The 25,113-nt window shown below is 52.0% G+C and overlaps 9 protein-coding genes and 1 non-coding gene across 10 annotated transcripts; 7 read left to right on the top strand and 3 right to left on the bottom strand.

Annotated features, from left to right (window-relative positions):
- Nucleotides 1–1,584: 1,584 nt before the first annotated feature.
- BX661DRAFT_205146 (uncharacterized protein) lies at nt 1,585–5,178 on the bottom strand. The gene is made up of 2 exons (XM_051538583.1): nt 4,313–5,178; nt 1,585–4,006 (listed from the first exon to the last, which is right to left on the bottom strand). The coding sequence occupies exons 1-2, from the start codon at nt 5,117–5,119 to the stop codon at nt 1,646–1,648; spliced, it is 3,168 nt and encodes a 1,055-aa protein (XP_051391846.1). The 5' UTR covers nt 5,120–5,178; the 3' UTR covers nt 1,585–1,645.
- A 3-nt stretch (nt 5,179–5,181) lies between these two features.
- On the bottom strand, nt 5,182–6,235 carry BX661DRAFT_181875 (superoxide dismutase). The gene has a single exon (XM_051535833.1). The coding sequence runs from the start codon at nt 6,143–6,145 to the stop codon at nt 5,435–5,437; it is 711 nt and encodes a 236-aa protein (XP_051391845.1). The 5' UTR covers nt 6,146–6,235; the 3' UTR covers nt 5,182–5,434.
- A 295-nt stretch (nt 6,236–6,530) lies between these two features.
- Nucleotides 6,531–6,602, bottom strand: BX661DRAFT_t64. The gene has a single exon. It is a non-coding gene; the product is annotated as a tRNA-Pro (tRNA).
- Nucleotides 6,603–6,701: 99 nt separating this feature from the next.
- On the top strand, nt 6,702–8,610 carry BX661DRAFT_181874 (uncharacterized protein). The gene has a single exon (XM_051535832.1). The coding sequence runs from the start codon at nt 6,798–6,800 to the stop codon at nt 8,457–8,459; it is 1,662 nt and encodes a 553-aa protein (XP_051391844.1). The 5' UTR covers nt 6,702–6,797; the 3' UTR covers nt 8,460–8,610.
- Nucleotides 8,611–9,056: 446 nt separating this feature from the next.
- On the top strand, nt 9,057–10,453 carry BX661DRAFT_181872 (ketopantoate hydroxymethyltransferase). The gene has a single exon (XM_051535831.1). The coding sequence runs from the start codon at nt 9,219–9,221 to the stop codon at nt 10,110–10,112; it is 894 nt and encodes a 297-aa protein (XP_051391843.1). The 5' UTR covers nt 9,057–9,218; the 3' UTR covers nt 10,113–10,453.
- Nucleotides 10,454–10,557: 104 nt separating this feature from the next.
- Nucleotides 10,558–15,418, top strand: BX661DRAFT_170760 (glycogen debranching enzyme; the record flags this gene model as incomplete). Its single annotated transcript, XM_051533650.1, has 3 exons — nt 10,558–10,659; nt 10,797–11,593; nt 11,686–15,418. 3 exons carry the CDS (start codon nt 10,558–10,560, stop codon nt 15,416–15,418), a joined length of 4,632 nt encoding a protein of 1,543 aa, XP_051391842.1.
- Nucleotides 15,419–15,553: 135 nt separating this feature from the next.
- BX661DRAFT_181870 (uncharacterized protein) lies at nt 15,554–16,456 on the top strand. The gene has a single exon (XM_051535830.1). The coding sequence runs from the start codon at nt 15,620–15,622 to the stop codon at nt 16,277–16,279; it is 660 nt and encodes a 219-aa protein (XP_051391841.1). The 5' UTR covers nt 15,554–15,619; the 3' UTR covers nt 16,280–16,456.
- Nucleotides 16,457–16,459: 3 nt separating this feature from the next.
- BX661DRAFT_181869 (uncharacterized protein) lies at nt 16,460–17,597 on the top strand. The gene is made up of 2 exons (XM_051535829.1): nt 16,460–17,072; nt 17,117–17,597. The coding sequence occupies exons 1-2, from the start codon at nt 16,514–16,516 to the stop codon at nt 17,209–17,211; spliced, it is 654 nt and encodes a 217-aa protein (XP_051391840.1). The 5' UTR covers nt 16,460–16,513; the 3' UTR covers nt 17,212–17,597.
- Nucleotides 17,598–17,717: 120 nt separating this feature from the next.
- BX661DRAFT_181868 (5-methyltetrahydropteroyltriglutamate--homocysteine methyltransferase) lies at nt 17,718–20,305 on the top strand. The gene has a single exon (XM_051535828.1). The coding sequence runs from the start codon at nt 17,941–17,943 to the stop codon at nt 20,254–20,256; it is 2,316 nt and encodes a 771-aa protein (XP_051391839.1). The 5' UTR covers nt 17,718–17,940; the 3' UTR covers nt 20,257–20,305.
- Nucleotides 20,306–21,068: 763 nt separating this feature from the next.
- BX661DRAFT_181866 (uncharacterized protein) lies at nt 21,069–24,295 on the top strand. Its single transcript, XM_051535827.1, has one exon. It carries the CDS (start codon nt 21,322–21,324, stop codon nt 24,193–24,195), a length of 2,874 nt encoding a protein of 957 aa, XP_051391838.1. The 5' UTR covers nt 21,069–21,321; the 3' UTR covers nt 24,196–24,295.
- The last annotated feature ends 818 nt before the right edge of the window (nt 24,296–25,113 follow it).

Here is a 25,113-nt window from a genome sequence, read left to right as displayed (position 1 = left end):
CACTTTCAAGGAGAAGCGCACTCGCCAGGATTTCACCAACCGCATTGGTATGCGGATGAACAATCTGCAGAAGTACTTCAGAGAGGCCAACCCGTTGTAAGCGTATCGCCTCCGTTTTCCCTTACACTTTTTTCATTATCTTCAACTTTACAAAAAAGCTTTTCAAAAAATACCATGGAAAGGACGATGTGACGGCCAGAAACAACTTCGGGAGGATTGGACTCCAATACAAAGCAAGTTGCGCTCAACAAAAGCACCACTATTTTTGTAAATAGTCTTGCACGAACCTTTTTGGATTAGAATTATTGTTGGGTTGCATGTTATTACTTCCGCTAAAGTTAGCCCTCTCCTCTATTTACCTTTCTACAAGTCCACACAATTATTGCAATACTTCATTCAAATACTCCACTCGACTACTTAATGAAACTATAATAAACAGTAGCGGTGTTATAATAAGAGGGTGGTGATTTGGGTGAAGCACTAGTCGCCTAGTGTCAAAAGTATGTTTGGTTGACTTATGAAAGTTTTTATTATCAATGGAATCAAAATTAGAACTAGAGCTGGCCCATCTTATATATGTATCTCGTTGACTTTATTATGCACTTCACCAATTGTGCACTCCGTTGGTGAGAACTGGATCTTCTGCGAGCAGACCGGTATCTTGGCAAGTCAATGTTGTGGTTTTCATATGTGTGCACTCGTGCGTGTACATTGCAAAATAGGGAGCATGTCTGGGCATCATTATAATGCCTCCCTAATTTACGCCTGCATAATCCAATTAGTCCCTATCAATCGGCATACAGATGGAAACTTGTTTTACGATTTTCAACCTCAACATCCACTTCCATATCCTCGGGCTACGCAACAATGCGGTGTCAATGTTATTTTCTACTTGGCTAATTTCAATTACTTTTAACATACTTAAAACAGTAAATAATTGGTACAGGTATTTTAAGGCTGCACCCATTGTTATTGCAGAATACAAACTGGTAAAATGTAAAAATAATGTGGAAGTAGTTCGGTTGGAACTAGCAATACGAACTTTTCTGACGAGTGTTATGAAGACGACATATCAAATCTTTAATGTAGCTACACTAAAAAAAAGAATGAGACTACAAATATCCTGCAAATCGACATCCTTCCCATTAAGATTGAATAGCAACCTAAAAAGTGTTTAGAAACTAGTGCAATAGACCACTATGGTTGAAGATATTATCCAGTTTGCTGCTTCTTTTGAAGAAAGAAGCAGGGGAAGATGCATTCTTGCGTAGAAGCTTGGCTGAACCTGTCTACATCGACCCGAGACTTGTTCAGCCAACTCTGATGGTGCATTTTTGCGTGAAAAACAGGTTTTAAAAATCCCTGTTTAAAAATCCGGAATTTCGTTATAAATGTCTGGAAATTCAACAATTCATTTACATTAGTGTAATACATTGCCAAGTTAGAAGCTTTGCAGGCATTGGATTCAAATCAAACGGACTGCGTGTCTTTACACAACTTGATTCAGCTCGACAAGACACTGTTTTATGTAGTAATTTGTGATAGTAATAGGCTTTCAATATACCATATAATTTAATTTTTGTATATCAAGTTCTGTAAATTTATAAAATTTTGTATATAAAAAATGCATGTATATCTCATTCATTCAACTACTGTCCTCTTCTTCAACGACCAGCTCATCCACATACGCCCTGAGTTCCGCAATCTTTGCATGCAACTTCTTATTCTCCTCGACCAACTCCCCATTCTGCTTCTTAATGGGCGCCAGGGCACTTGCCAGCTCTGCGCGCAAAATCACTGCAACTTCGTCCTTTGTAACTCCCCTATGTGCACCCACCTCGGCAACAGACTTTTGAATCTCAGACAGTTCTGACTTTACGCCCGTTAGCTGCCCCAAAAGCCCTTCTACTTGGCGCTCCAGTCCTGAAATATTCTGCTTATGCGCTTGGTTCTCCTGCTCACTCGAAGCAAGCTTGGCCTCAAGCCGTGCAATTTGCTGCTCGGTTCCGCGCGATGCTTTGTCAATGTCGCTACGCAGACGCGAGTGCTCGTCCTCCACCTGCTTTTTCCACTCAGCGGAAATCACGGGCGGCTGTGCGCTTGGGGCTGCGTCTTTGGTGGCTGCAGAACGCACAGTGAACGAGGGTTTCTTGGCGACTGGCACTGGAGCAGCACCAACAGCTGCTGACACATGTGAGTCTGTGGGAGGCTGCCGCAATCCGGATAATGTTCTCCGACTTCCACTAGTATCCTCGTCCTCGTCCTCGGCAGAGTTTCCGCTGGCTCGGGCCTGCAGCGCAGCCAGCCGCGACGCCATGGCCGAGCCAACCCTCCCGGTGGCCTTGAATCCTCCAGTGGGCAGCTGCATGCCACCGCCAAATGCGGACCGCGCCAGACCCTTTGGTTTCTCCGGAAGTGCTGGCGGCGCAGCCTTCTCCACCTCGGGCTCTGGCTCCGGCAGCACCGCGTCATTTTGCAGCGCGCTCACGAGTGATTGGGACTGAGATTCCTCAGAGCTCTTCTTCAGCCCTTCGGCAGTAGGCTTTTGGCGCGGGCCGCGGCGAACCAGGCGCTTCACCTGGGACAGGGCTGGCGACTTCATGGGGTCGAGGCTTGAGGCCCTGCTCGAGGGCGCATCGTCGGACAGTTGTGCGTCCTCAGATGGCTCCTCTGCAGTCTCAGAGGGGTGGGAGGATGTCGAGGTATCAACCTCATCCGCAACGTCCTTGCTCTCATTATTGTCGTCGGAATGCTGCGGCTCTGTAGTGTCGGCAGCCGCCTCGGGTTCTGCTGCCTCGATTGTTCCATTCAAGTCACGGTCATAGAAGTCCACCTCCTTAATAGATTCAGCCTTGCTGGTCTCATTAATAAACCTCTCTTCCTCCTCCTCTTCCTCGATATTGCTGGTCTTATCCTTGTGCACAGCCTGGGGCTCAGGCTCGAGCTCGTGGATGCTGCTGGCAGCAGTAGACTTGCGTGATACGGGAATGGCAGGAATTGTAGGAACCACAGGGGCCACAGCCAGTGGCTCCGAACCGGCCGAAATTGCCGAATCCTCTGAAGAGACCTGCTTGCGGGGCACCCGGCTCAATTGCGCCAAAAAGTTTGGCTGCTGCTCTGGCTCCTGCTCCTCGGCTTGTGGGCGCTTCACACTGCGCAGCTTGGGAATCACGGGTGCCATAGCTGGCGCCATAGCCATCGGCGCCGCTGCAACCATACTGTTGTCTTGGTCCTCTTGCTCGGCACTCTTCCGGGTGGGTGCAGACTTGCGCAAAGCAGGCATACCACCGCCGCCAGCAAAGATGGAGCCAAGGCCGCCCTGCTGCACGCCGTACGCGGCCAGCTTAAACCCGCCTCTGGGCCGGTTCACCGCATCGTCCTCCTCGTCCAGGTCGGCCGACTCTTCAATGGCCTCGACAACGGTGCCGGGGAAATATCCCTTTTTGCCATGGTACTCGCCCTTCCAGCGCGGCTCCTCATCAGTGCCCCTGTGGACAATGGTGATGACGTCGCCCGACATCAGGTTGAGCTCCTCGGAGGACTGCGCCTCGTAGTCCTCGATGATCTTGGCCAACTTGGCCGAGCCGCGCACCTTGGCCACCTCCTCGGCGTCGGTATTTTCGGCAATAGACTCGGTGTCAGGCTCGGTCGCTGGCTCCTCGCCGGTAGTCCCCTCCTTATCAGCAGCACTCAGCTCGGGCACTGGGGGCGCCTGGGATGGAGGGTACTGGGCGCTGACTCCAGAGCTCTGCGACTTTATGCTGGCAATTGATGCACGGCGCTCGGGTGTCACTGCCGCTAGCACTGGGGCCGGAACTGGTGCTGTGGCTGGTGGTGGCGGCATGGCTACAGACGGCAATGCTGGCAGTTTGGTTAGGCCTGCTTGCGGGATGGAAGGCAGCGGGCGGGCAGCCGGCGGTGACGGAGAGCCCAAGGAGCTCGCGGCAATTGGTTGCGGCAAGGGTCTGCTGGGGAGTGCGGGTGAAATCATTTCTTCTTCGCTCTGCTAGTGTTAAAGTTTAAAGGAGAGATGAAAATGGAGTACAGAAATGAAAAATAAGAATAGAACGTTAGCAAAGTGTGAAGGGCGAATAAAACCAGGGTGTGTAAAGAAACAGGGAGGCAGCGAAAAGAGAGAAAAGGGACGAAATAGATAAATACACAAACAGTAGTTCAGGGTTGTCGCATAAAACAAAATAGTAGCTATGAATAGAGAGACAAAAACAAAAACAACAGTGCGGACACCTTCCCCCCGCTTTGCACCGTTTATTATTGTTTTCTCCATTTTCCTATTTAGGGCTGAATAGCTTACCTCGTCATACACGGGCTGTTTGTCAAAGTGATACGGCTCATCCGTTGCACTCGAAAAGCTGCGACGGCTCGCGGCTTCCCCTGAACCAATTCCAGAACCAAGGTCGGAGGCAGCCTCCTTCTCCTTGCTCTTGCTCTTCTTCGCGCCAAACAAGCGGCTGATCCGATGCCCGGACTTCTTTTCCTTCTTTCCATCGTCCGCAGCCTCTGCTACGGGTGCAGCCGACAAGACACTAAATCTCCTCTCGACAGGCCTCGAGGTCTCTGTGGATGCGCGCGGCGGCAGCGACGGGGTACGGGCAGGCAGTGCTGGCGGCGCCTGTGGCAGCACCGGCAGGCCAACCTCAGGAGCACTGCCGCCGCTGAAAGTGCCTCTTCTCGAGGCGCACATTACGGGTGTCGGCGGCAACGGGCGGCGCTCCGACACCTCGGCGTGACCGACTGGGAACATCCCTGACCTGCTGTCCAAAGTGCCCAGGAACCACCCATCAACCTCCTTCTGCACCTCCACCTGGTCGCCGACTTGCAAATCCAAATCATCCTCGTCCATTGCCGTATAGGCCTTGACTATGCGCACAACGCGCTTGGTCTTGAGTTTGGGCTTGCTGGTGCCCTCGGGCCTGGCCAGCCTGGTGACAAAGTTGGACGGGAACCATCCTTGCTCCTTTGTCATTTGGTTTTGTCCTATCCACCAGGACGCGTGCTCGTCGTTAGTTACGTGGATTATGTCGCCTGGTGAGAGGTCCAGCTCGTCGGGTTTGGCCTTGCTGTAGGCGTGATGCGCCTTTGCTTGGAACTTTTCTGCCATTTCTCTTTTGCAAATGCCAGGGCAAAATATGCGTCAAAGTTATTTGAATTAAAATATTTATTTGTGTGGAGTAAAAAAAAGTAATAAAAAGAAGGCAACTTTCCTTTGCTTATTATTATTGTTGCGCTTCAATCCCGCTTCTCCGCGCTTTGTCCATGAACATGACCAACATGCGGCCTTCTTTTGTGTCTGGGATGAGGGGGATGAGAAAGGGAAAATAATAAAAGAAATCTACACTTGGCAAAAAAACAGGCTATTTTGTCGCTTATTCACCACCACGTGCTGGATTGAAAAATAAAAACAGCGCATAGAGGGTCAAAGGAGGCGGCCCTGGTCAACCAGCCGCTGCTCAGTCCACACGGTGTTTCCTGAGCACGCGCACACCAACTTGTCGTTTTCAAACAGCCCAGCGCTACGAGCCACCACGCCAGCCAAAACGCCACTGCTGATGCCGCTGCCACTGCTCTTGCCACTAACCACCACGGACCGGCCAATAATATCCCAAACCGCAAACTGGTCCGTTTCAAAGCACGCCTCGCCCCAGCCATCTCCAACCACCAGCTCGCCCAGCTCCCCCGCCGCGCCAACCTCGCTCGCACCCTGCCACACACCACCGCAAGATCCCGGCACATCGCTGAGATCGCCGCACTCCCGAATAGACGCCCGATGGGTGCCATCAGAAACGCCATTTACAGAGATATCGACAAAGCATGTATCTGTACTTATCTGCACAAATCGGACGAGGCCGCGGGTATACGGCGGCGTTCTTTGTTCGAGAATGCAGACGGCTGCGCCAGTGGTACCTTCGGCGGTGGAGCCGGTGCCGCGGATGACTGCGGACCGGCCGCTGGACTTGAGGGCTTTAAGTATGGCAGAGGGCCCTGCATTGCCTTCTACTACGACGCGCTTGTCTGGTAGCGATATGCTGAGCGATTGAATGCCTGGGACATCGTTGAGCACCTGTGTGATATCGTCGACACAGCTTTGGCACGTCATGTCGACAGCGAGTTGAACCTTGATTGCCATTGCTGCGGGTAATTCAAAAAATGGAAACGAAAAATGAAATATTATTTAGTGGAGTCGAAATTCTAAAATGGAAAAGAGGAGAGAGGAGATAGGTTGTTCAAACAACATCAATTTTTGTTCTGGTGGCCAATATTTGTCATCGCAGCTTACAAAAATATTCATGCAGAGATCACAGCACGTCCAACTACGGCAACCCATCAAACGGTCCAAAATGGTCAGCAATCCAGTTAATCTGATCGCATAAAAAATAATATAAGGCCAAAAATACGTCATCAACAGCACATAACCAGGCATCATCAGAATCTCGAATGTGTCACCACATCACAATGTTGATTGTACTGCTAACAAAGAAACAAAAAAGAAAAGCTACGAGCCAAAAAACAAAGGGCTCAGCCGGGGATTGAACCCGGGACCTCCTGCACCCAAAGCAGGAATCATACCGCTAGACCACTAAGCCCTTGAAGCTGGTGATACCTGTCAGATCATCCAGATACACAACGGTTCCATTCTCCTTGGCTCAATGTTGGTATAGCTCTGCATTATTTCTTGGCCATAAGCTGTAGCCAGCATAGCTTTGTGGTTGGGCGCATCAAACAATGCTCGGCAAGTAAAACGTATTTTTTATTATTCTCTTTATTTTTTATTTTTCATAATGGACCAACAAAACAGCAACCCACTTGATACCAATGACCCACTTTATCTAGGCCTGGACCTCAGCACACAGCAACTCAAAGGCATATTAATTAACTCTAGCGGAAACATTGTCAAAGAAAGCAACATAGGATTTGACGCCAGCTTCCCGCACTATCACACAACGAATGGGCGGCATGTGCACGGCGACCGCGTCACAGCACCCGTGCACATGTGGCTAGAGGCCTTGGATCACCTAATGCACGAGATACTACTGTCCGGCCTAGGCCCTCGAATCCACGGTATCAGCGGCGCCGCACAGCAGCACGGAAGCGTGTACTGGAACCACCGGGGCATCGAGCAGCTTGCAAACTTGGACACAAATAAATCTCTGAAGGACCAATTAGTGTTTGCAGTGGCCGATTCACCAATCTGGGAAGACGCGAGTACGAAAGAGGAGTGTCGTGAGCTGGAGCATGCGGCCGGCAGTGCTGCCAGGCTGGCAGAAATTACGGGGTCGGTGGGATTCGAGCGTTTCACAGGCGCGCAGATCGCCAAGATCAAAAAGACGCCAGCGTGGACAAACGTTAGCAGAGTATCATTGGTGTCGTCGTTTCTCGCGTCCCTGCTTATCGGAAAAATAGCCCCTGTAGACGTCAGCGACGCATCAGGTACCAACCTGTTCGACGCGCAGCAAGGAACCTGGTCGCAAGGACTCTGCGACTCTATCAGCTCCGAGTTAATAAACATGCTGGGACCTCGCGTGTGCATGGCTGACGAGCGAGTAGGCACTCTTTCTACGTATTTTGTCGAAAAATACGGGCTGCGCGGCTGTCCTATTTGGGCGTTCTCAGGAGACAACCCGTCGGCATTTGCTGGGTTCGAGAGCATCCACCGGCCAGGGCCCTCTCTGGCCGTACTGAGCCTGGGCACCAGCGACACTGTCTTATTTCCGCTCTCCGCATACCCCTATGTGAGCAAGAGCGCCCTGGAGCATCCCGACGGACACGTCATGCGACACCCCACTGACCGCTCCCGGTTCATTGCCATGCTCTGCTACAAGAACGGGTCTTTAGTGCGCGAGTGGGTGCGCGATACGTACGCACATGATAACGGTTCATGGGCAGAATTCAACCGGATGGCCATGGAGCCGCTGGCGCCCAAAGCGTTTGGCTTCTACTACCCGTCTATGGAAATCCAGCCCAAGGCCAAGGGCATCCACCGGTTTGTCCAAGCCGCCGATGGCAAACTCATCAGCCCCACTAGCGGAACGAGATACACAGCAGTGCAAGAATTTAACCAAACTAGTGATCCACGGGCCATCCTCGAGAGCCAACTGATGAGCATGTGCGTGGATTATAGGCACAAGAGCGCGGATCCCTTGCCCATAGTCGCAGTGACCGGAGGTGCTTCGGATAATTCCGTCGTAAGACAGGCCATAGCGGATATCCTGGGTGTCCGTGTATGCGCTGTGCATATGCCGTCAGCAGAGTGTGGCGTGGCGCCGGCGATGCCGGCTTATGGCGCCGCGGTCAGGGCGCTTTCTGCTGCTGAGGGCCGAAGCATCGATGCTTGTGTGCTGAGAGATGTTGCTGTGCCCAGAGAGCTTGTGCACAGGAGGTATGCGGACGCGCTGGCCGACTTTGAGTTCCTGCGCCGCCATGTATCCCTCCAACACGTGTAACTTTGGCATTGCTTGGAAACAGCACTTTGGGTTGATTGGCCCGGATTGCTCCGGCCTTCGAATTCGTCCTATTGGGTTTATTTATTTCTTCTGGATGCATGCACTGTACAGGTTGATGCAAATATAAAAATATTGAGTGGGAAGGGCTTAGCCTGTAAAATAACAGCTTTAATGGAAAGCTCATAAACCCACTCGCTGTCCTGGCTCAGAACAGAGCTCTTTTATCTTCTTTTCCATTTTTTACACACATTCTCATATTTTCCGCACTCTTTTGTTCAAAAGAATCCCCTGCGTATCTTACACATCATTTTGCAAAATCAATCATCGCGCTTTATCGTGGCAGCAACGAGCCCAATATAGAAATCGATTTACCATTCACCATTCAGAAAAAGAGGGGGAAAACATTACGCAAAAATCGAAAGGAAAAAGTCCCACGGTCTTGGCGCATAAATTTGAATGAGTATCAGCATCAGCGTTTGCGCAAAAAACATGGCGGTTGCGCTCAGATACCAATGCTGGCAGAAACAAACAATGACCTCGGCGGCAGCAGCTAAAGGCATTGCTGCATGCGTGCGTGCATATAGCGCACGGCCAGACTCGGCGCGCGACACACTACCAGGTACATGCAGAAAAGAAAGGAAAAAAAGGCATTAAAGACAAACAATTCATTTTGGAAAATGACTGCCTAAACTAATCCAACTACACCCATTCCTTTCCAAAGTAGGGCGCGCCAAGGTCACAGTGCACGCGCTTAAGAAGATGCACAGCGATGGCAAGCCAATTGCAATGATGACAGCGTACGACTACCCGACGGCCGTCGCGTGCGAGCGCGCCGGCGTCGACATGGTGCTCGTCGGCGACTCCTTGGCGATGGTAGCACTGGGCCACCAGGACACATCGCAGGTGACAATGGACGAAATGATGCACCACAGCCGTGCTGTGGCCCGCGGCACGCGCAGCGCTTTCCTGGTCAGTGACCTGCCCTTTGGCGCGTATCACGCAGACATTGGTGATTCTGTGCGCAACGCCGTCCGTATGGTCAAGGAGGGGCGTGCCGAGGCTGTCAAGCTGGAGGGCGGACGCCACTTTGTCTCGCGGGTCGATGCTATTGTGAATTCTGGCATTCCTGTCGTCGGCCACATTGGGCTGACACCGCAGACGGCTGTGTCACTGGGCGGCTTCCGCGTCCAGGGCAAGTCTGTTGCCGCCGCACAACATCTGGTCGACGATGCTCTGGCATTGCAGACCGCCGGGTGTTTTGCCATGGTGCTGGAGGCCATGCCGTCGCTGGTTGCCGAAACCATCACGCGGCTGGTCTCCGTGCCCACTATTGGCATTGGCGCTGGATCAAGGACATCGGGCCAGGTGCTGGTGATGTCGGATATGATGGGCATCTTCGACCGCTTTACGCCTAAATTTTGTCGCCGCTTTGCTGAGCTCGCCCCGCAGATGGACGCCGCCTTGGTGCAGTACAAGACGGATGTGAGGGCGCGCCAGTTTCCAGAGGAGGGCTTGCACACGTATGCCATGCCGGCGGCTGCGGAGGACAGATGGCGCGAGCATGTGCTAAGTGCATACGGTTTGGATTTGGACCGAGTCGCCGAGCCTGCTGCCCAGGTACATCAGCAGCAGCATCAACGGTCGTCGGTGTAGCAAAGTGAGCCTTGATTGATTTATCGAGCCTGTGCCGTTTTTTCTATTTAATTTCTTATTCTTTCGCAACGCAATATGTCCTGAAATGCACGGGTTTTCAAACGCGACAATATGTCCTGCGCAATGCGCGATGATGGGCGTGAGAGTGAAATAAAGGAACTCGCCGTGTCGAATCGTCATCGCGCTTGGGTGTTGTCGCCTCAATTTCCAAAAAAAACCAAACTTTTAGACCCTGCTTAAATCACACCTCCCCCATCCTGTAATTGCACGTGCCATTTTCTTTCCTGGCGGCGCAAAAGAATAAAAGCGAGCGATGCTGTTTGACCGAGCACTCCAACCTCTCTTTCTCTCTCTTTAACTTTATACTTAAACCAACGCCCTGTTGCTATTTCAGACTAGACTCGCTCAACTCACATACGCACTTATAAGTACACACTCATTTTACATGGCTCTGCGGCACCAAACTCCTGTCCAGCCAGACAGCCCGCCATTCATGGTGTGGAACCTAGATCTCAACGAGGATGGCACAACTCCTCACAACAAGTCAGTAAGTGGCTAAACAAACAATAATAAAGATGGGGACACCAGTTTGCTCAAATGTCTGTTGATACCTGCCTTTTTGCCTTGTTCGCAACGCAAAACTAAATATCCCAAATAAATGGGTTTAAATGACACTTGCCTTAGTTTATCCGCCTGCCGTCGGCTCCCGCCCAGTCGTGCGCCATCCGCTTCCGCATACTCACGGGATCTACCGCGTCGATCGACGCCTCGCTGCACACAAATTACCCTCTGGACGGCACTCCCTACGAACGCACAAAGTTCCACGAGAAGAAATTCAACTTCAACAACCAAACCGATCTGATATGCGAGTTTCGCATTAAAAGGCCTGGTCCCTACCAATACTACCTGACGTACAAGAGCATAGACTCTGGCGACCAGAACAACCAGGACGCCATAACCAGCGCTGATGATGAGAATCTCTCGCTTGAGCGCATCTACCGCCAATTCAAGAGCCGCCGCACACCGACAGCGTACTTCCTGGTTGACCCGCAGCTGACGCTCAGCGGCCAAGCTTTGCCGTTGGACGGGATTGTTCTGCAGTCGGTCAGCCCCAAGTGGCTCGGTCTAATGAGAAAGTGGTCAGACCAGCTGGCTATCAGCAGCAAGATGGGCTACAACATGCTGCATTTCATTCCAATGCAGCAGCGAGGCGCGTCCAACTCTCCCTACTCACTGTACAACCAGCTGGAGATATCCGACGATCTTTTTGATACGCCTAGGATTACAGCGGAGCAGAAGGACCAGAAGCTCAGAGAAGCTTTGCTCGAGATGACCCACAAGCACAAGCTCTTAGGCGTTACCGACATGGTATGGAACCACACAGCTTATAACTCTGACTGGCTGCGCGATCACCCAGAAGCCGGCTTCAATTTGGAAACTCGCCGCATTTACGCAGCGCCTATGAGCTGGATGCCGCCCTGGTGAAGTTTTCTCGCGATCTCCCAGACTACGGCCTTGACCGCATGGTCAACTCAATCGAGGACGTCGACCGCTTGCTCGATGCTGTCGACAGGCACATTATACAGCCGCTCAAGCTCTGGGAGTTTTATGTCATTGACGTCGACGCCGCAATTGTTGCTGTCGGCAAGGCCTGGGACTCGGCTGATGGCACCATTGCAGAGTCAGATTGCGCGGCGCTCCAGGCCCTTGGCGGCGACGAGCGTAACAAGTGGCTGGGCACGTACATTGTCGGCGACCGCTTGCATATTCTCGGAACGCGCTTTGGCCGCACCATCGACGCCGCTCGCACGGCCGCTGTGCTGCGCTTGCTTGTCGGGCCTGGTGGCACAAAGGACGCAGCTATCGAGCAGCTGCGCAAGCTTCTGGATTTGCTCAATCTGCCTTACTACCGCGAATACGACGCCGACGTCAAGACCATTCGCCGAAATATCTACGAGCGCGTCAAGTATGAGCGCCTGGACCATGGGAGCTGGAAGTACGGCAAGCCTGTCGGCGATGACTACAAGATTGTCGACCCCTTGTTTACCACTGTCGAGCCACGTTGCGCCGAGGGAATGCCAGAGGATTGCCGGCACTTGGCCAATAACGGGTGGATTTGGGGCGGGAACCCGCTGGACAACTTTGCCGGGCCACAATCAAAGGCATACCTGCAACGCGAAGTCATCGTGTGGGGCGACTGCGTCAAACTCAACTACGGACTGACTCCCGAGGATAACCCGTGGCTGTGGGAGCACATGCGCCAATACACTTTGCGCATGGCGCGTGCCTTCCATGGTTTCCGCATTGACAACTGCCACAGCACGCCGATTGAGCTCGCGGAATATCTGCTGGACGAGGCTCGCAAGGCCAATCCCAACCTATACGTCATTGCCGAGCTGTTCACTGGATCTGAGGATACCGACCGTGTATTTGTACAGCGTTTGGGTATTAACTCGCTGATTAGGGAGGCCATGCAGGCTTGGGATCCCAAGGAGATGTCGCGACTTGCACATCGCCATGGCGGCCGCCCCATCGGTTCCCTGGCTGTTGATTGTCTCGGCGAGCCCGGCTTTTTTGTTGATGACGAGCATAAAGGCATTCACATTGACAGCATAGTCGCGCCGTTGAGCGCCTCGCTGCCGCATGCCATCTTTTTTGACTGCACCCACGATAACGAGGTGCCTAGCCAAAAACGCACACTCGAGGACTCCTTGCCCAACAGCGCCATTGTTTCCTTTACAGCATCCGCCACAGGAAGCAACCGCGGCTACGATGAGCTGTATCCGGAATTGCTAAATGTTGTACACGAAGAACGCCGATATGCCCTTTTGGATGATCCCCTGTGTATTGGACTGGGCGAGGCCAAGGCCAAGCTCAACAGGCTGCACAGCGAAATTGCGTTGTACCAGGAGGTCCATGTACACCAGGAGAGCGAATACGTTACCATCCACCGCGTGCATCCGGTCACCAGAGAGGGCGTCATGATGATTGCGCATTGTGCGTTCAAGGACGCAACCGAGAGCCCATGGTTCGATAGCCCCCGGTTGGATGGCACGCTGGTGACCCCCGAGTTTGCTTACCGTCTACACTCTGTGGAAGTGCGCTCTGACAACCTGGCAGCGGCTGGCAATAGGGATGACGGCTTCCTGCACGGCCTGCCTTCGCGTCTTGAAAAGCTAGACAGCCCAGAGATTGTGCAGCACAAGGACAGCCGGGGCGTGTTCACAATGCTGCAGTTGCCGAAGGGCTTTGGCCCTGGCAGTGTCCTGGTCGTGCGGACCCGGCTTGCAAACTTCAAGCCCAACCTCGACTGGAAGATACGCACGTGCGCCGACGAGGCTGTTGCAAAGTTAACGCTTGGAGCGTTGAATGTTGTGCTCTACCGCTGCGACGCCGAAGAACGCGACGCTATTGGCGAGGGTGCCTACGATGTGCCTGGGCTAGGACCGCTGGCCTACTGTGGCATCCAGGGCTGGTACACGCATCTCAAGAACATTATTCCAAACAACGACCTGGGCCATCCGCTGTGCGACCACCTGCGCCAGGGCGTCTGGGCCCTGGACTACGTTGCCAAGCGGCTGGCCCAATACAGCGAGGACTACCCCGAAATCAAACAATTGTCGGCGTGGTTTGAGGAGCGCTGGGAGCTAGTTAAGCGGGCGCCCAACTTTATGCTCCCGCGCTATTTTGCCCTGACCATGCACACCGCGTATCAGGCGCTGATCCGTCGTGCCCTGGAGCTGATGCCAGGCAAGGTTGTCAATAAGTCGCAGTTCACGCACCAGCTGGCAATGACATCGGTACAGATGCTGGGACACGTCAATGGCGCCGGCCTGCGACCCGTGTCTGAAACCAAAGTCAGTATTTCGATGAGCGCTGGTCTGCCACACTTCTCCACTGACTTTATGCGCTGCTGGGGCCGTGACGTTTTTATCGCCCTCGATGGCCTGCTGTTGGCCACTGGGCGATTTGCGGATGCGCGCGAGCACCTCTTGGCATTTGGAAGCACGCTCAAGCACGGCTTGATTCCCAATCTGCTTGATGCCGGCAGGTTCCCGCGCTACAACGCGCGCGATGCAACGTGGTTCTGGCTCCAGGCCGTGCAAACGTACTGTGAGCTCGGGCCCGAGGGACTAGCATTTTTGGATACACCTGTGGCGCGGCGCTTCCCTGATGGCGAGACCTTTGTGCAGTGGGATAGTGAGGAGGCCTTCAACGCGACAAGTACTGTGGCCGAACTCGTTCAAGAAATTATGCAGCGGCACGCCAGTGGAATTAAGTTCCGCGAGTGGAACGCCGGGCCCGCGCTGGACTCGCAGATGCGCGATGAGGGGTTCGACATCAGCGTCGGTGTTGACTTTGACACCACTGGGTTTGTCAGCGGCGGGAACCAGTGGAACTGCGGCACATGGATGGACAAGATGGGATCGTCAGACAAGGCCGGCATCCGCGGTGTGCCTGCGACCCCACGCGATGGTGCCGACGTGGAGATTGTTGGGCTTCAAAAGTCGGCCTTGCGCTGGCTTGCCTCTCTGAACCGAAACAGCGCGTTCCCCTTTAATGGCGTTGACAAGCCTGACGGTACACACATTGACTACGCTAAGTGGGACCAATTAGTGCAGAGAAGCTTTGAGCGGTACTTCTGGGTCCCTCTGGATACCCGCGAGGACACGCAGTACAATGTGAATTCGGCCATGGTCAACCGTCGCGGAATCTACCGTGACACCTACGGCTCTTCGGTAGAGTGGGCAGACTATCAGTTCCGCCCTAACATCTCCATTGCCATGGTCGTTGCTCCTGAGCTCTTTGACCCTTCGCATGCCCTCGTTTGCCTGCACAAGATGAGCGCTGTATTGTCTGCACCCATGGGGATGCGCACCCTGGATCCGTCCGATATACGGTATCGGCCAAACTACGACAACTCGAACGACTCGTCTGACTCATTTGTAGCCCACGGCATCAATTACCACCAGGGCCCTGAGTGGCTGTGGGTCACAGGATATTATCTGCGCGCGCAGCTCCAATTCATTCACTCTGCCATCCTTGAGCGGTCGGTAGGAGGCAATTTGCTGACACCCTTGAAGACGGCTTACCATGAGCTGCATGCGCATATGGTCACGCTGAAGCAGCATATCTCTTCATCTGCGTATGCGGGCTTGCCAGAGCTGACGAATTTGGACGGTGCCCATTGCCGCGACTCGTGCGACACCCAGGCGTGGAGTAGCGGGTGCTTGCTGATGGCTTTGCATGATATGATTCGGCTGGAGGATGACGTGCACGAGCGGATGCTGAGTAGTGCCAAATAAGCAAGATAGTTTGAAAACTTTTCGAATAAACTTTTTACAATATACACGTGATTCGCCCCAAAGCCAAGTAAAGCTGGCACATGCAGCCAAGAATACTGGCATTTTTCAGTAAATAATTTGTTTCAAAAACATCAACTTAATTTTTATTGCAACTCGTTCATCGTGTATTTTTACCTATTTTATTATATTGCATTATCTGGCATGACGAGCGAATACAATGCTGCACAGCGGCTGCTACACAAGATTAAGCAAAGCGTCAGCGACTTTGAGCTAGGAAGATTTAACGGCCCTGCGGTTATTCAAGCAGCCATAGTCCAGGATTTGCAGACCCTGAGCAAGCGCATCACAGAGTACCGAATTCTGGGACGCCAGGAGTCTACCGAGCGCAAACGCAACATGATGCTCGATCGGGCCTCTGCTATGGCCGAGGAGCACGAGCAGCTGAAGCGCCGGTACGAGAAACTCAAGCAACGTAAAACCGAACAAGCCACGTACGATGACAATCGCAATGAATTGTTCCAGCGCAGTAATATGAATGGCAGCGGCGCTGGCGCGATGCCAATGGACACGACTATTATGATGGATTCCCAGGGCGAGGATGGCGGGTTTTGGGGGAGGAGCGAGCAGGCCTTGGATGGGTATATTTCTCAGGGCATGGCTTCGCTGGATAACCTTAGGGAACAGAGGGGCATGCTGCAGGGCGCACATAAGAGGATTTTGAATGCCGATAGTACGCTTGGGCTGTCCAAGTCGGTCATTACGTATATCAACCGGAGAACCACTCAGGACAAGATATTTTTGGTTGCTGGGATGTTTGTGACTTGTATTTGCATCTACTTTATTGTGCATTACTTTGGATAAGTAACTTGATGCAGTATTTTTACCCTAACATAGACATTTACAGCTTTATATTCCTTTTATAGTTTACTGCTGGCAATAACATTGGTAACAAAAATTGACTTTCAAATTGTATTTGTTCGATAGCAAATCGTCTTTATCTTTTTTATAGGTTTGTTCTTATTTAATTGTTTTGTGTCCAACATTTAACTTAGTATACTTGCTAATTTTTAGACATTGAAAAACAAATATAATACAATGAATGACGCAAAGAGCATTGCAAGGCAGTCCCTCAAGGAACTCAACGAGCAACACCACGATGACATTCTGAGCATCGTGCAGCATTATGGAAAGTGTCCCAATGCTGAACAAGCGCGCATCACTAACGTGGACGACAACTCGGCGACGTTTGAATGGCAATGGACAGACCCCAGCAACGGCGCTGTGCATGTCAAAACCCGGCGTATGTCCATATCCAGCTCCGAGTCATTAAATGAGATACTCACAACAGCCGCCTTGTCTCGCAAATTCACTCAACAGGCAGCAAATGGGATCGACAACATTACTCTACCACCATTGCCACCATCCCAATTTCCGCTACCGCAAAGCCGCACCATCACATTCACACTCCCACCTCCCATCATCTGTGTTGCTACTTTGGGAGGATTGGCAATGCTCACATATTTTGCTCGCACGAAATCGGAAATCACATTGGTGCAAATGGTATTTTGGGTAGTCCCGCAATGGGTTTTCCGATTTGGTTTCAAGGCCTTGGTTGCCATCCATGTGTTTGAAGCAGTCGCAATGCTGTTGGCCTGTCGAAGCTTGCAGAAACATAAGAATCTTTTTTCTCTGGGCTAGCAACGACGCTGTTGTATGTCGTGAGCACCTTGGTATTCGGATTTTTTGCAGGCATCACGCTCGCCAGACAAATTAGACAACCAAACAAGGCGTAAATTAACAATATCACTTTAAAACGGTCTATTAGCTTACATGTTTTTTTGCTCGCAAACCTACTCGTCAGCTTACTACTCTGGTGACAAGGGAACAAGTAAAAAACATTTCACTTCATTTGGGTTTTGTGGCAATATGGCATCTGCTCCTTTTTCATATTGTCATTCGCCTTTGCTCCCGCTCCCACTCTCACTTTGTTATAAATTGTGAATTGTGAATTGTGAAAATTGGGCCGCTATGCAATCCAACCCCCAATCCAAAGTGAGCGCCCATCCTTGCCAATCTTCCTTTGTTACTTTTTCACTCCCATTCCCCAACATTTACAATGAGCGGTGTGATCAAATGTTACCATCTGTGAGTATCTAGAAAAAGCGAGAGCGAGAAAAATACAAATAATAACGGACGGTGATGATAATACGAGGTGGTGTGATTAATTGTGAAGGAAATTGCCGCGTTAAAAGCACTACATGCGCTCAAATGTTGCATTTTAACTGCTTTTCGCCATGTATATAAAGCGAACTGGGCCCGCCCGCCCACATTTATTCAAAAATTTTCATATCACACCAAATTCCAGTCCAAATAATTTCAAGCAACATTTTCGTCCTCTTATTGTCTACAGCTCCTCTCTTGAAATTTCAACCCACAAAGAGAAACGCACGATTTTAAACTTATAACACCAAGCGAGCTACATTTACACTTCGTCGCCCACTCCATCAAACTTTCAACCAAAAATGTCTGTCATCAAGTCTACCATCCTCGGATTCCCCCGCATGGGCTCTGACCGCCAGCTGAAGAAGCTCGTCGAGGGCTTCTGGTCCGGCAAGGTCTCTGAGGCCGAGCTGGCCGAAGGCAGCAAGAACCTCCGTGCCGAGCACTGGGCGCTGCAGACCTCATACGGTCTGACTGAGGTGCCTGTCGGTGACTTCTCCTACTATGACCACGTCCTTGACGCTGCCTACGCTGTCGGCATTATCCCCGAGCGCTACCAGGAGCTGAACAAGGACAGCGGCATCCAGGCGTACTTTGCCATGGGCCGCGGCTTGCAAAACAAGAACGTCGACGTTCGGTCGCTCGAGATGAAGAAGTGGTTTGACACCAACTACCACTTCATGGTGCCCGAGATTGCCGACAACCAGCAGTTCACACTCAACTCGACCAAGGTGGTCAATGAGTTCAAGGAGGCCACGGCTCTTGGATACACTGCTCGCCCTGTTATTCTCGGCCCTGTCACCCTCCTGGCTCTGAGCAAGGCCACCAAGGGATCCACATCCAAGCCGCTGGACCACCTGTCCGCGCTCATTCCCGTTTACATTGAGCTTCTCCAGCAGCTTGCTGCCGCCGGCGCTGAGTGGGTGCAGGTTGACGAGCCCATCCTCTCTCTTGATCTCGACGCTGCTGTGTACACGGTGGCCTTCAGCCAGGCGTACACCGAGTTTGCCAAGGTCGACGGGCTCAAGTACCTTCTGACCAGCTACTTTGACCGCCTTGGCGACAACCTGAGGCTGGCCGCCGCTCTTCCCGTGCATGGAATCCACCTCGATCTCGTCCGCGGCGCCTCAGATCTTGATGCTGCCCTGGCTGCCATTCCGGCAGACAAGGTTGTATCCATCGGTCTGATCAATGGTCGCAACATCTGGAAGGCCAACCTGGAGCAGCAGCTGGCCGTTCTGAACAAGGTCATTAGCGCTCGCGCTTCGGGCGCTGCCGTCTGGGTCAACAGCTCGTGCTCGCTCTTGCACTCGCCACACTCTCTCAAGCCCGAGGCCGGCCACCTTGACGAGGAGACTCTCGGCTGGCTGTCGTTTGCCGAGGAGAAAATCGAGGAGGTTGCCATCCTGGCCGCTGCCGCCGCTGATCGCAGCTCCGTCGAGCGCCAGCTGCAGAGTAACACTGCCAAGGTTCTCAGCCGCCAGCAGTCTGAGCGCATCACGCGCCCGGAAGTCCAGAAGCGCCTTGCCGCACTCGACGAGACCTTCTACAGCCGCCAGGCTCCGTTCACCGAGCGCCAGCAGGTGCAGCGCGTAGCACTTAACCTTCCTCTCTTCCCAACCACTACCATCGGCTCTTTCCCCCAGACCGCCGAGGTGCGCAAGGCGCGCGCGCAGTTCCGCAAGGGTTCGTTGACCAAGGCTGAGTACGAGGAGTTCTTGGACATTGAGACCCGTAAGTGCATCGAGTGGCAAGATGAGGCCGGCCTTGACGTGCTTGTGCACGGCGAGTTCGAGCGCACTGACATGGTTGAGTTCTTTGGCGAGAACCTTGAGGGCTTTGTGTTCACCAAGAAGGGCTGGGTCCAGTCGTACGGCTCGCGCTGTGTCAAGCCGCCAGTCATCTTTGGTGATGTCTCTCGCCCGAAGCCCATGACCGTCGATGTCGCTCGCTTTGCGCAGTCGTGCAGCCCGAACAAGCCTGTCAAGGGCATGCTCACAGGCCCCGTCACCATCCTGCAGTGGTCTTTTGTGCGCGACGATCAGCCGCGCTCGCAGACTGCTGGACAGATCGCGCTGGCCATCCGCGACGAGGTTGTTGATCTCGAGGCCGCCGGCATCAAGGTCATTCAGGTGGACGAGCCTGCAATCCGCGAGGGACTTCCCCTGCGCAAGACCGACTACGATGCTTACCTCAAGTGGTCCGTTGATGTCTTCCGCCTGGCCACCACGGGCGTGCGCAACGAGACCCAGATCCACACACACTTCTGCTACAGCGACTTTAACGAGATTTTCACCGCCATCAAGAGCCTGGACGCCGATGTTATTACCATCGAGAACTCCAAGTCTGATCTCAAGCTTCTCGGCGCTCTGGAGGTCCACGGCTACGCGGCCGAGATTGGCCCCGGTTTGTACGACATCCACTCGCCGCGTGTGCCCTCGGTCGAGGAGATGGCCGCCCGCTTCGCCGCGCTGCAAAAGTACATCCCCGCAGAGAACCTGTGGGCCAACCCCGACTGTGGTCTGAAGACCCGCGGATGGCCCGAGGTCAAGGAGTCGCTGATAAACCTGGTCACTGTCGCCGTCAACGCCCGCAAGACCCATGCTGCCGCCAACTAAAAGTTGATTTTTATGCTTTGCTTTACTATTCGAGTATCTTTGGTAAATTAGCATATTGGATTCACAATTGATCAATCATTAAAGTATATTATGACGAAAAGGTGCATGTATTGGGAAACGCCGCATATCGATGCAGTTTCCGCCAAGGTAAAATTTGGAACGGATTAATTCTTAAAATTCTTTAAAGCAATATCTTTTTTCTCTTCGTCAGTTGTACATCATTATATGTTGGGGACTCGATGAATATAAGAGGTCAGGCGTGGTAATTTTATTTCTGCCAATTGGGCTGTGGTCACTTGCAGGAATAATTCGCGGACAAATAAACAAAATCTTAGCAATCGACAGAAATGTTGAGCAACCTGTTTTGTTTCTTGGTTTGTTGTTTGTCGAGATTTTCTCTTTCCCTTTTCACCTCAATGTTAGTCGATATAAAAGGAAGAGCATTTTTGTTGGTTCTTGTTTTCTATTGTTTTCTCTTTGTTTAGCAAAAGTAGCAGCAGTATCGCTTTGTTCCTTTGATACTACCAGCTCCCTCCTTCCTCCTTCTCTTCCGCCCCTTTTTATTTTCTCGATACAATTGCTGTTATTTTTATTTTTACGTTATTTGAGCGCTCGTTTTTATATTATTTTTAAACCTATTTACTCATTTTCTTTGCTGTTTTTTATTTGTAAACATGGCAGACAGCACGGACGCCAATGGTGATTCGAATGGAGAAAACAACGATACCAGCACCTTCGTTTCGTCTTTAATCTTTAACGTTGTCGTTGCAGTAGCCATTTTTATTGCGTTCTGCATTCTGAGACCTCGCTTCAAGCGCGTGTATGCGCCCAGGACTTATGCCGTCGCCAAAAGGTAAATATTGTCTTTTTCTTTTCTGCGACTGGAATTTGGACAAAAAAGGATTTTCGGAATAGGGAGGCGTGAGTGTGCACTGTTACACAGCCTCGAAAACAATCTCGATTGTTAAACAGGACGAATGCAACCTCGTGCAGCTTAACAGAAAAAAATGGGCATTTGCGATATAAACAGGAATTGCATAGATATATTGACCGAACACCTCGCTAATGCATCATGCATGGAATACACACCTATTTTGCAACATCCTTTTGATTTTATGTAGCAAGCGCTCGACTAAAATCGGCGCATCGCCGCTGGCGTGGATCCAAAAGGTGCTCAGCATTCCGGACGACGTGATTATTGCGCGGGTGGGTCTGGATACATACATGTTTTTGCGCTACATGCGCTCAATGTTTATCATTTTTACCGTGCTCGCCCTGCTTTCGGTCGTAGCCATTATGCCCGTCCACATCACTGGCGGCGAAGGTGAAGAGGGAATCAACGTTCTTAACATGAGTAACTTGCCACAGGATAGCAACAAGGTATGGGTGCACATTATTTTCTTCATGGTTTTTGTCGTGTGGGTAATGCGAATCATCTTCACCGAGCTCAAGGTGTACACCCGTCTGCGCCTGTGGTGGCTGACCAACCACGCCCACTCGTCCAAGGTCGGTGCATCGACGGTCATGGTCTCGTCACTGCCAGACACCCTGATCGAGCGTGAGGACAAGCTTCATTCCATGTTTAACATATTCCCAGGAGGCGTGCGCCAGATCATTGTCAACAGAGACTGCTCAGAGCTGGCGGATATCGTCGAGAAGCGCGACAAGTACGCGGTCAAGCTCGAGAGCCTGATGACCAGCTACGCAGTCAACTGCGAGAAGGCACACAAGAAGGCCATCAAGAAGGGATCTGCGTACGTGGAGCCCAAGCGCCCGATGATGCGCGAAAGCAAGGTTCCTTTCAAGGGCCCCAAGCTCGACGCTGTCGAGTTCCTGTCGACTGAGATTGCAAAGCTCAATGAGCAAATCGCTGAGAGTGGTAACGATGCGTCAAAGTTCAAGCCACAGTCATCGGCATTCGTCCTGTTTCGCAAGCAGATTGCCGCCCACATGTCAGCGCAGACCGTGCTCGACTACAAGCCATTCTCGATGAACGCAGTCTCGCTGGACGTCAACCCTGACGATGTCATCTGGAGCAACCTCAACATGAACCCGTACAACCGCCGGATTCGCGGATACATTTCGTCTGCATTTACAGTCGGTCTGGTGATTGCGTGGACCTTCCTCACCTTTGCTGTGACGGGTCTGGTCAGCATTAAAAATCTGGAGAAGATTTTCAAGGTGAAGATGCCCACAAGCGGTTTATTTGGCATTTTCACTGGTATTGTGCCCTCGCTTGCCCTCGTCGTTCTCATGATTTTGCTCCCGATCTTCCTGCGCTTCTTGCTGCGTATGGAGGGCACCCCGCGGGTCAGCGAAGTCAACCTGCGCCTGCTCAACCGGTTCTACTTCTTCCAAGTGTGGAACATTTACTTTGTCACGATCTTTTCCACAGCGATTATTTCCATTGGCAAAGATGCTTTCGGCGATCCGAGCAAGATTCCCGAGCTCATCTCGACCCAAGTACCAAAGGCGTCGAACCCAATTCTCACATACGTGCTGCTGCTGGCGTTCACCGGAGCTGCCAACGAGATTATCCAGGTCGCGCCGCTGGCCATGCGCTACATCATGCCCATGCTCTTTGCCAAGACACCCCGCGCAATTGCCGAAGCTGAGGCACCAGCAGAGTTTGACTGGGCCACAAGCATCCCGACTCACTCGCTGATATTCTTGATGGGCTTGTCGTACTCGTTTATCGCGCCGCTGGTCAACATCTTTGTCGCCGTGTACTTTGGCTTGTTCTACTTGGTGTACCGGTATCAGTTTTTGTATGTTTATAACGACACAAACTGGGTCACTGGAGGCCTGTCGTACCCCAAGTCAGTTTCGCAAATGATGACTGGCGTGTACATCTCGGAGGTCTATTTGCTGCTGATGATGGTAGCCAGGGTAAACAGCAGTGCCAACGCCATTATCCGCATCGTGTTCTGTGGGCTTATTATTCTGTGCACCGTCGGCACGCACTTGTACATCAAAGATGCGTACATGCCCATTAGCAACTTTTTGCCTGTCCGCGGCGCCGCCGAAATCGAGGAGAATCCCAGCGCCTCTGACAGGTTCCCGGACATTGGCGGCGACCGCGACATGTTCGAGAGCGCATCGGACGCATCGGACGGCAACTCGGCCATAGAGTCTGACAGTAAGGGCCGCAGCCGCATCTATGCGCTGTACGGGTCGCTGGTTCCCAAGAAGCTGATTGACTACGTGCTGACCAAGATGCCCAGCATTCTGCACTCCAGCAGTAGCGCGGGGAGCCCGAATCCCGACACTACCCCCTCGAGCAGCGACGACGTGGCCGAGGAGGAGATTGCTGGCGAGCACACAGACAAGCCCTACAGCAGTATGCCAATGCCCACAGCCCACCACTACTCCGTCTCTGGCGACGTGGCCGTCAGCGCTGCCGACAGGCCCACCAGCGCCAACACCAATATCTTTGCCACCGATTCAATCGTCCCTCTTGTGCCGAACAACCCCGATGCTATGCCCACGAGCCCCGACAGCCAGATGTATCTGGACAGCGGCGCGCCAGACACCTCGCAGAGCATTCACTCGTACTCGTCAAAGACCGAACTCCGGCAGCGTCGCGTGGCCGCCGAAGGATTCTCGAGTGCTTCGGCTGTGAGGCGCAGCCGCTACGATACGCCCGAAACCCGCCTGTACGCCGATGCCAATGACAACGCGCTGGCCGAGGCGTTTGCGAACCCAGCCCTGCGCGCAAAGCCCATTGTGAGCCTGTGGGTCCCCGTCGATTCCAACGGGCTTTGCAACGACCTCTACTCCCAGGTGCGCCACTTGGGCGCGGGCACTATTCGCGTCGTCACCAACGATACGTTTATTTGCGAGAAGGGAAGAGTTAGGGCCAATGTTGAATTTATTCCCGAGGACTTTGTCTTTACCAGCGAGACTGAAAAGCCCGCGTCTGTGACTCCTCAGCAGTGAGCTCCAGCAGTTGTTTTGGTAACTTGATCCGTAATTTTGAACTTAATTTTTTGTTTTTCTCGTAGCATATTTTTAATCATATGCGCAGCGATATTTAACGTTTGAAAACGGTTGTTTTCGAACCATGTGTGGAAAGCCGCACAACACTGTTGAATTGTTGATTTTGTTGCTTGGAGGGGAAAGAGCAGCATCGACAGAGGAAGAAGCATCAGTAACAAAGGCGGATATCAGTTCCTAATCGAGTACTCAATCAAGTGCTCTACGTCATGTATTCTCGCTATCCTACCACCATCAATCCTCATATATTCTCATTTCCAAACCAAATCAAGACAAAGAACATAATAGGAGGTTCAAAGCGCTTTCTTCCCCCTTTCTTTTTTTGCAGCAAATCCCCCCTTTCTGCGCATTTCCCCCTGAAAATGTGTCCGCCGCCACCTCGCCCACTTTCCAAATGACACACAAAAGTTCCTAATTAAATCGGCGCTGTCATTTGCCAACCGCCATTTTACTTTTTTTAAATACAAATCGATTGTAAGCAAAACGTCGAACAGTCGAATGGAATGAAGCAAAACAAAGGACAATCCCACGGTTGTACGGAATTCGCAAATCTTTTTACAAGGCCAAGCCTCCCCAAAAATCACTTGACCGTAAAGTTTAAAAAAGGAGCCCCTGAATAGCTCGATTTCACCCCTTTCGTGACAAACGCACACACGCTTCCCCTGTAAAACAATGGGCAGACATTCTCTTGCTGTCGCTCCTCTTGTTCCAATTGGTTGTCACCGACCAATGACAGCATGTGCATGTTGTATCCGACCAAAAAAGTGCAAATACGTACATATTTTCTGTTGTCGCTTCTTATGTCTCGACCAAATGTGAGTGTGAGAACGCGGCGAATATTTGCGGGCGTTATGCTAATAC

The sequence above is a fragment of the Kickxella alabastrina genome (genome assembly GCF_025024165.1).
Source record: "Kickxella alabastrina strain RSA 675 chromosome Unknown BX661scaffold_10, whole genome shotgun sequence".
NCBI lineage: Eukaryota > Fungi > Kickxellomycota > Kickxellomycetes > Kickxellales > Kickxellaceae > Kickxella > Kickxella alabastrina.
This window is presented reverse-complemented; position numbering and strand designations above follow the sequence as displayed.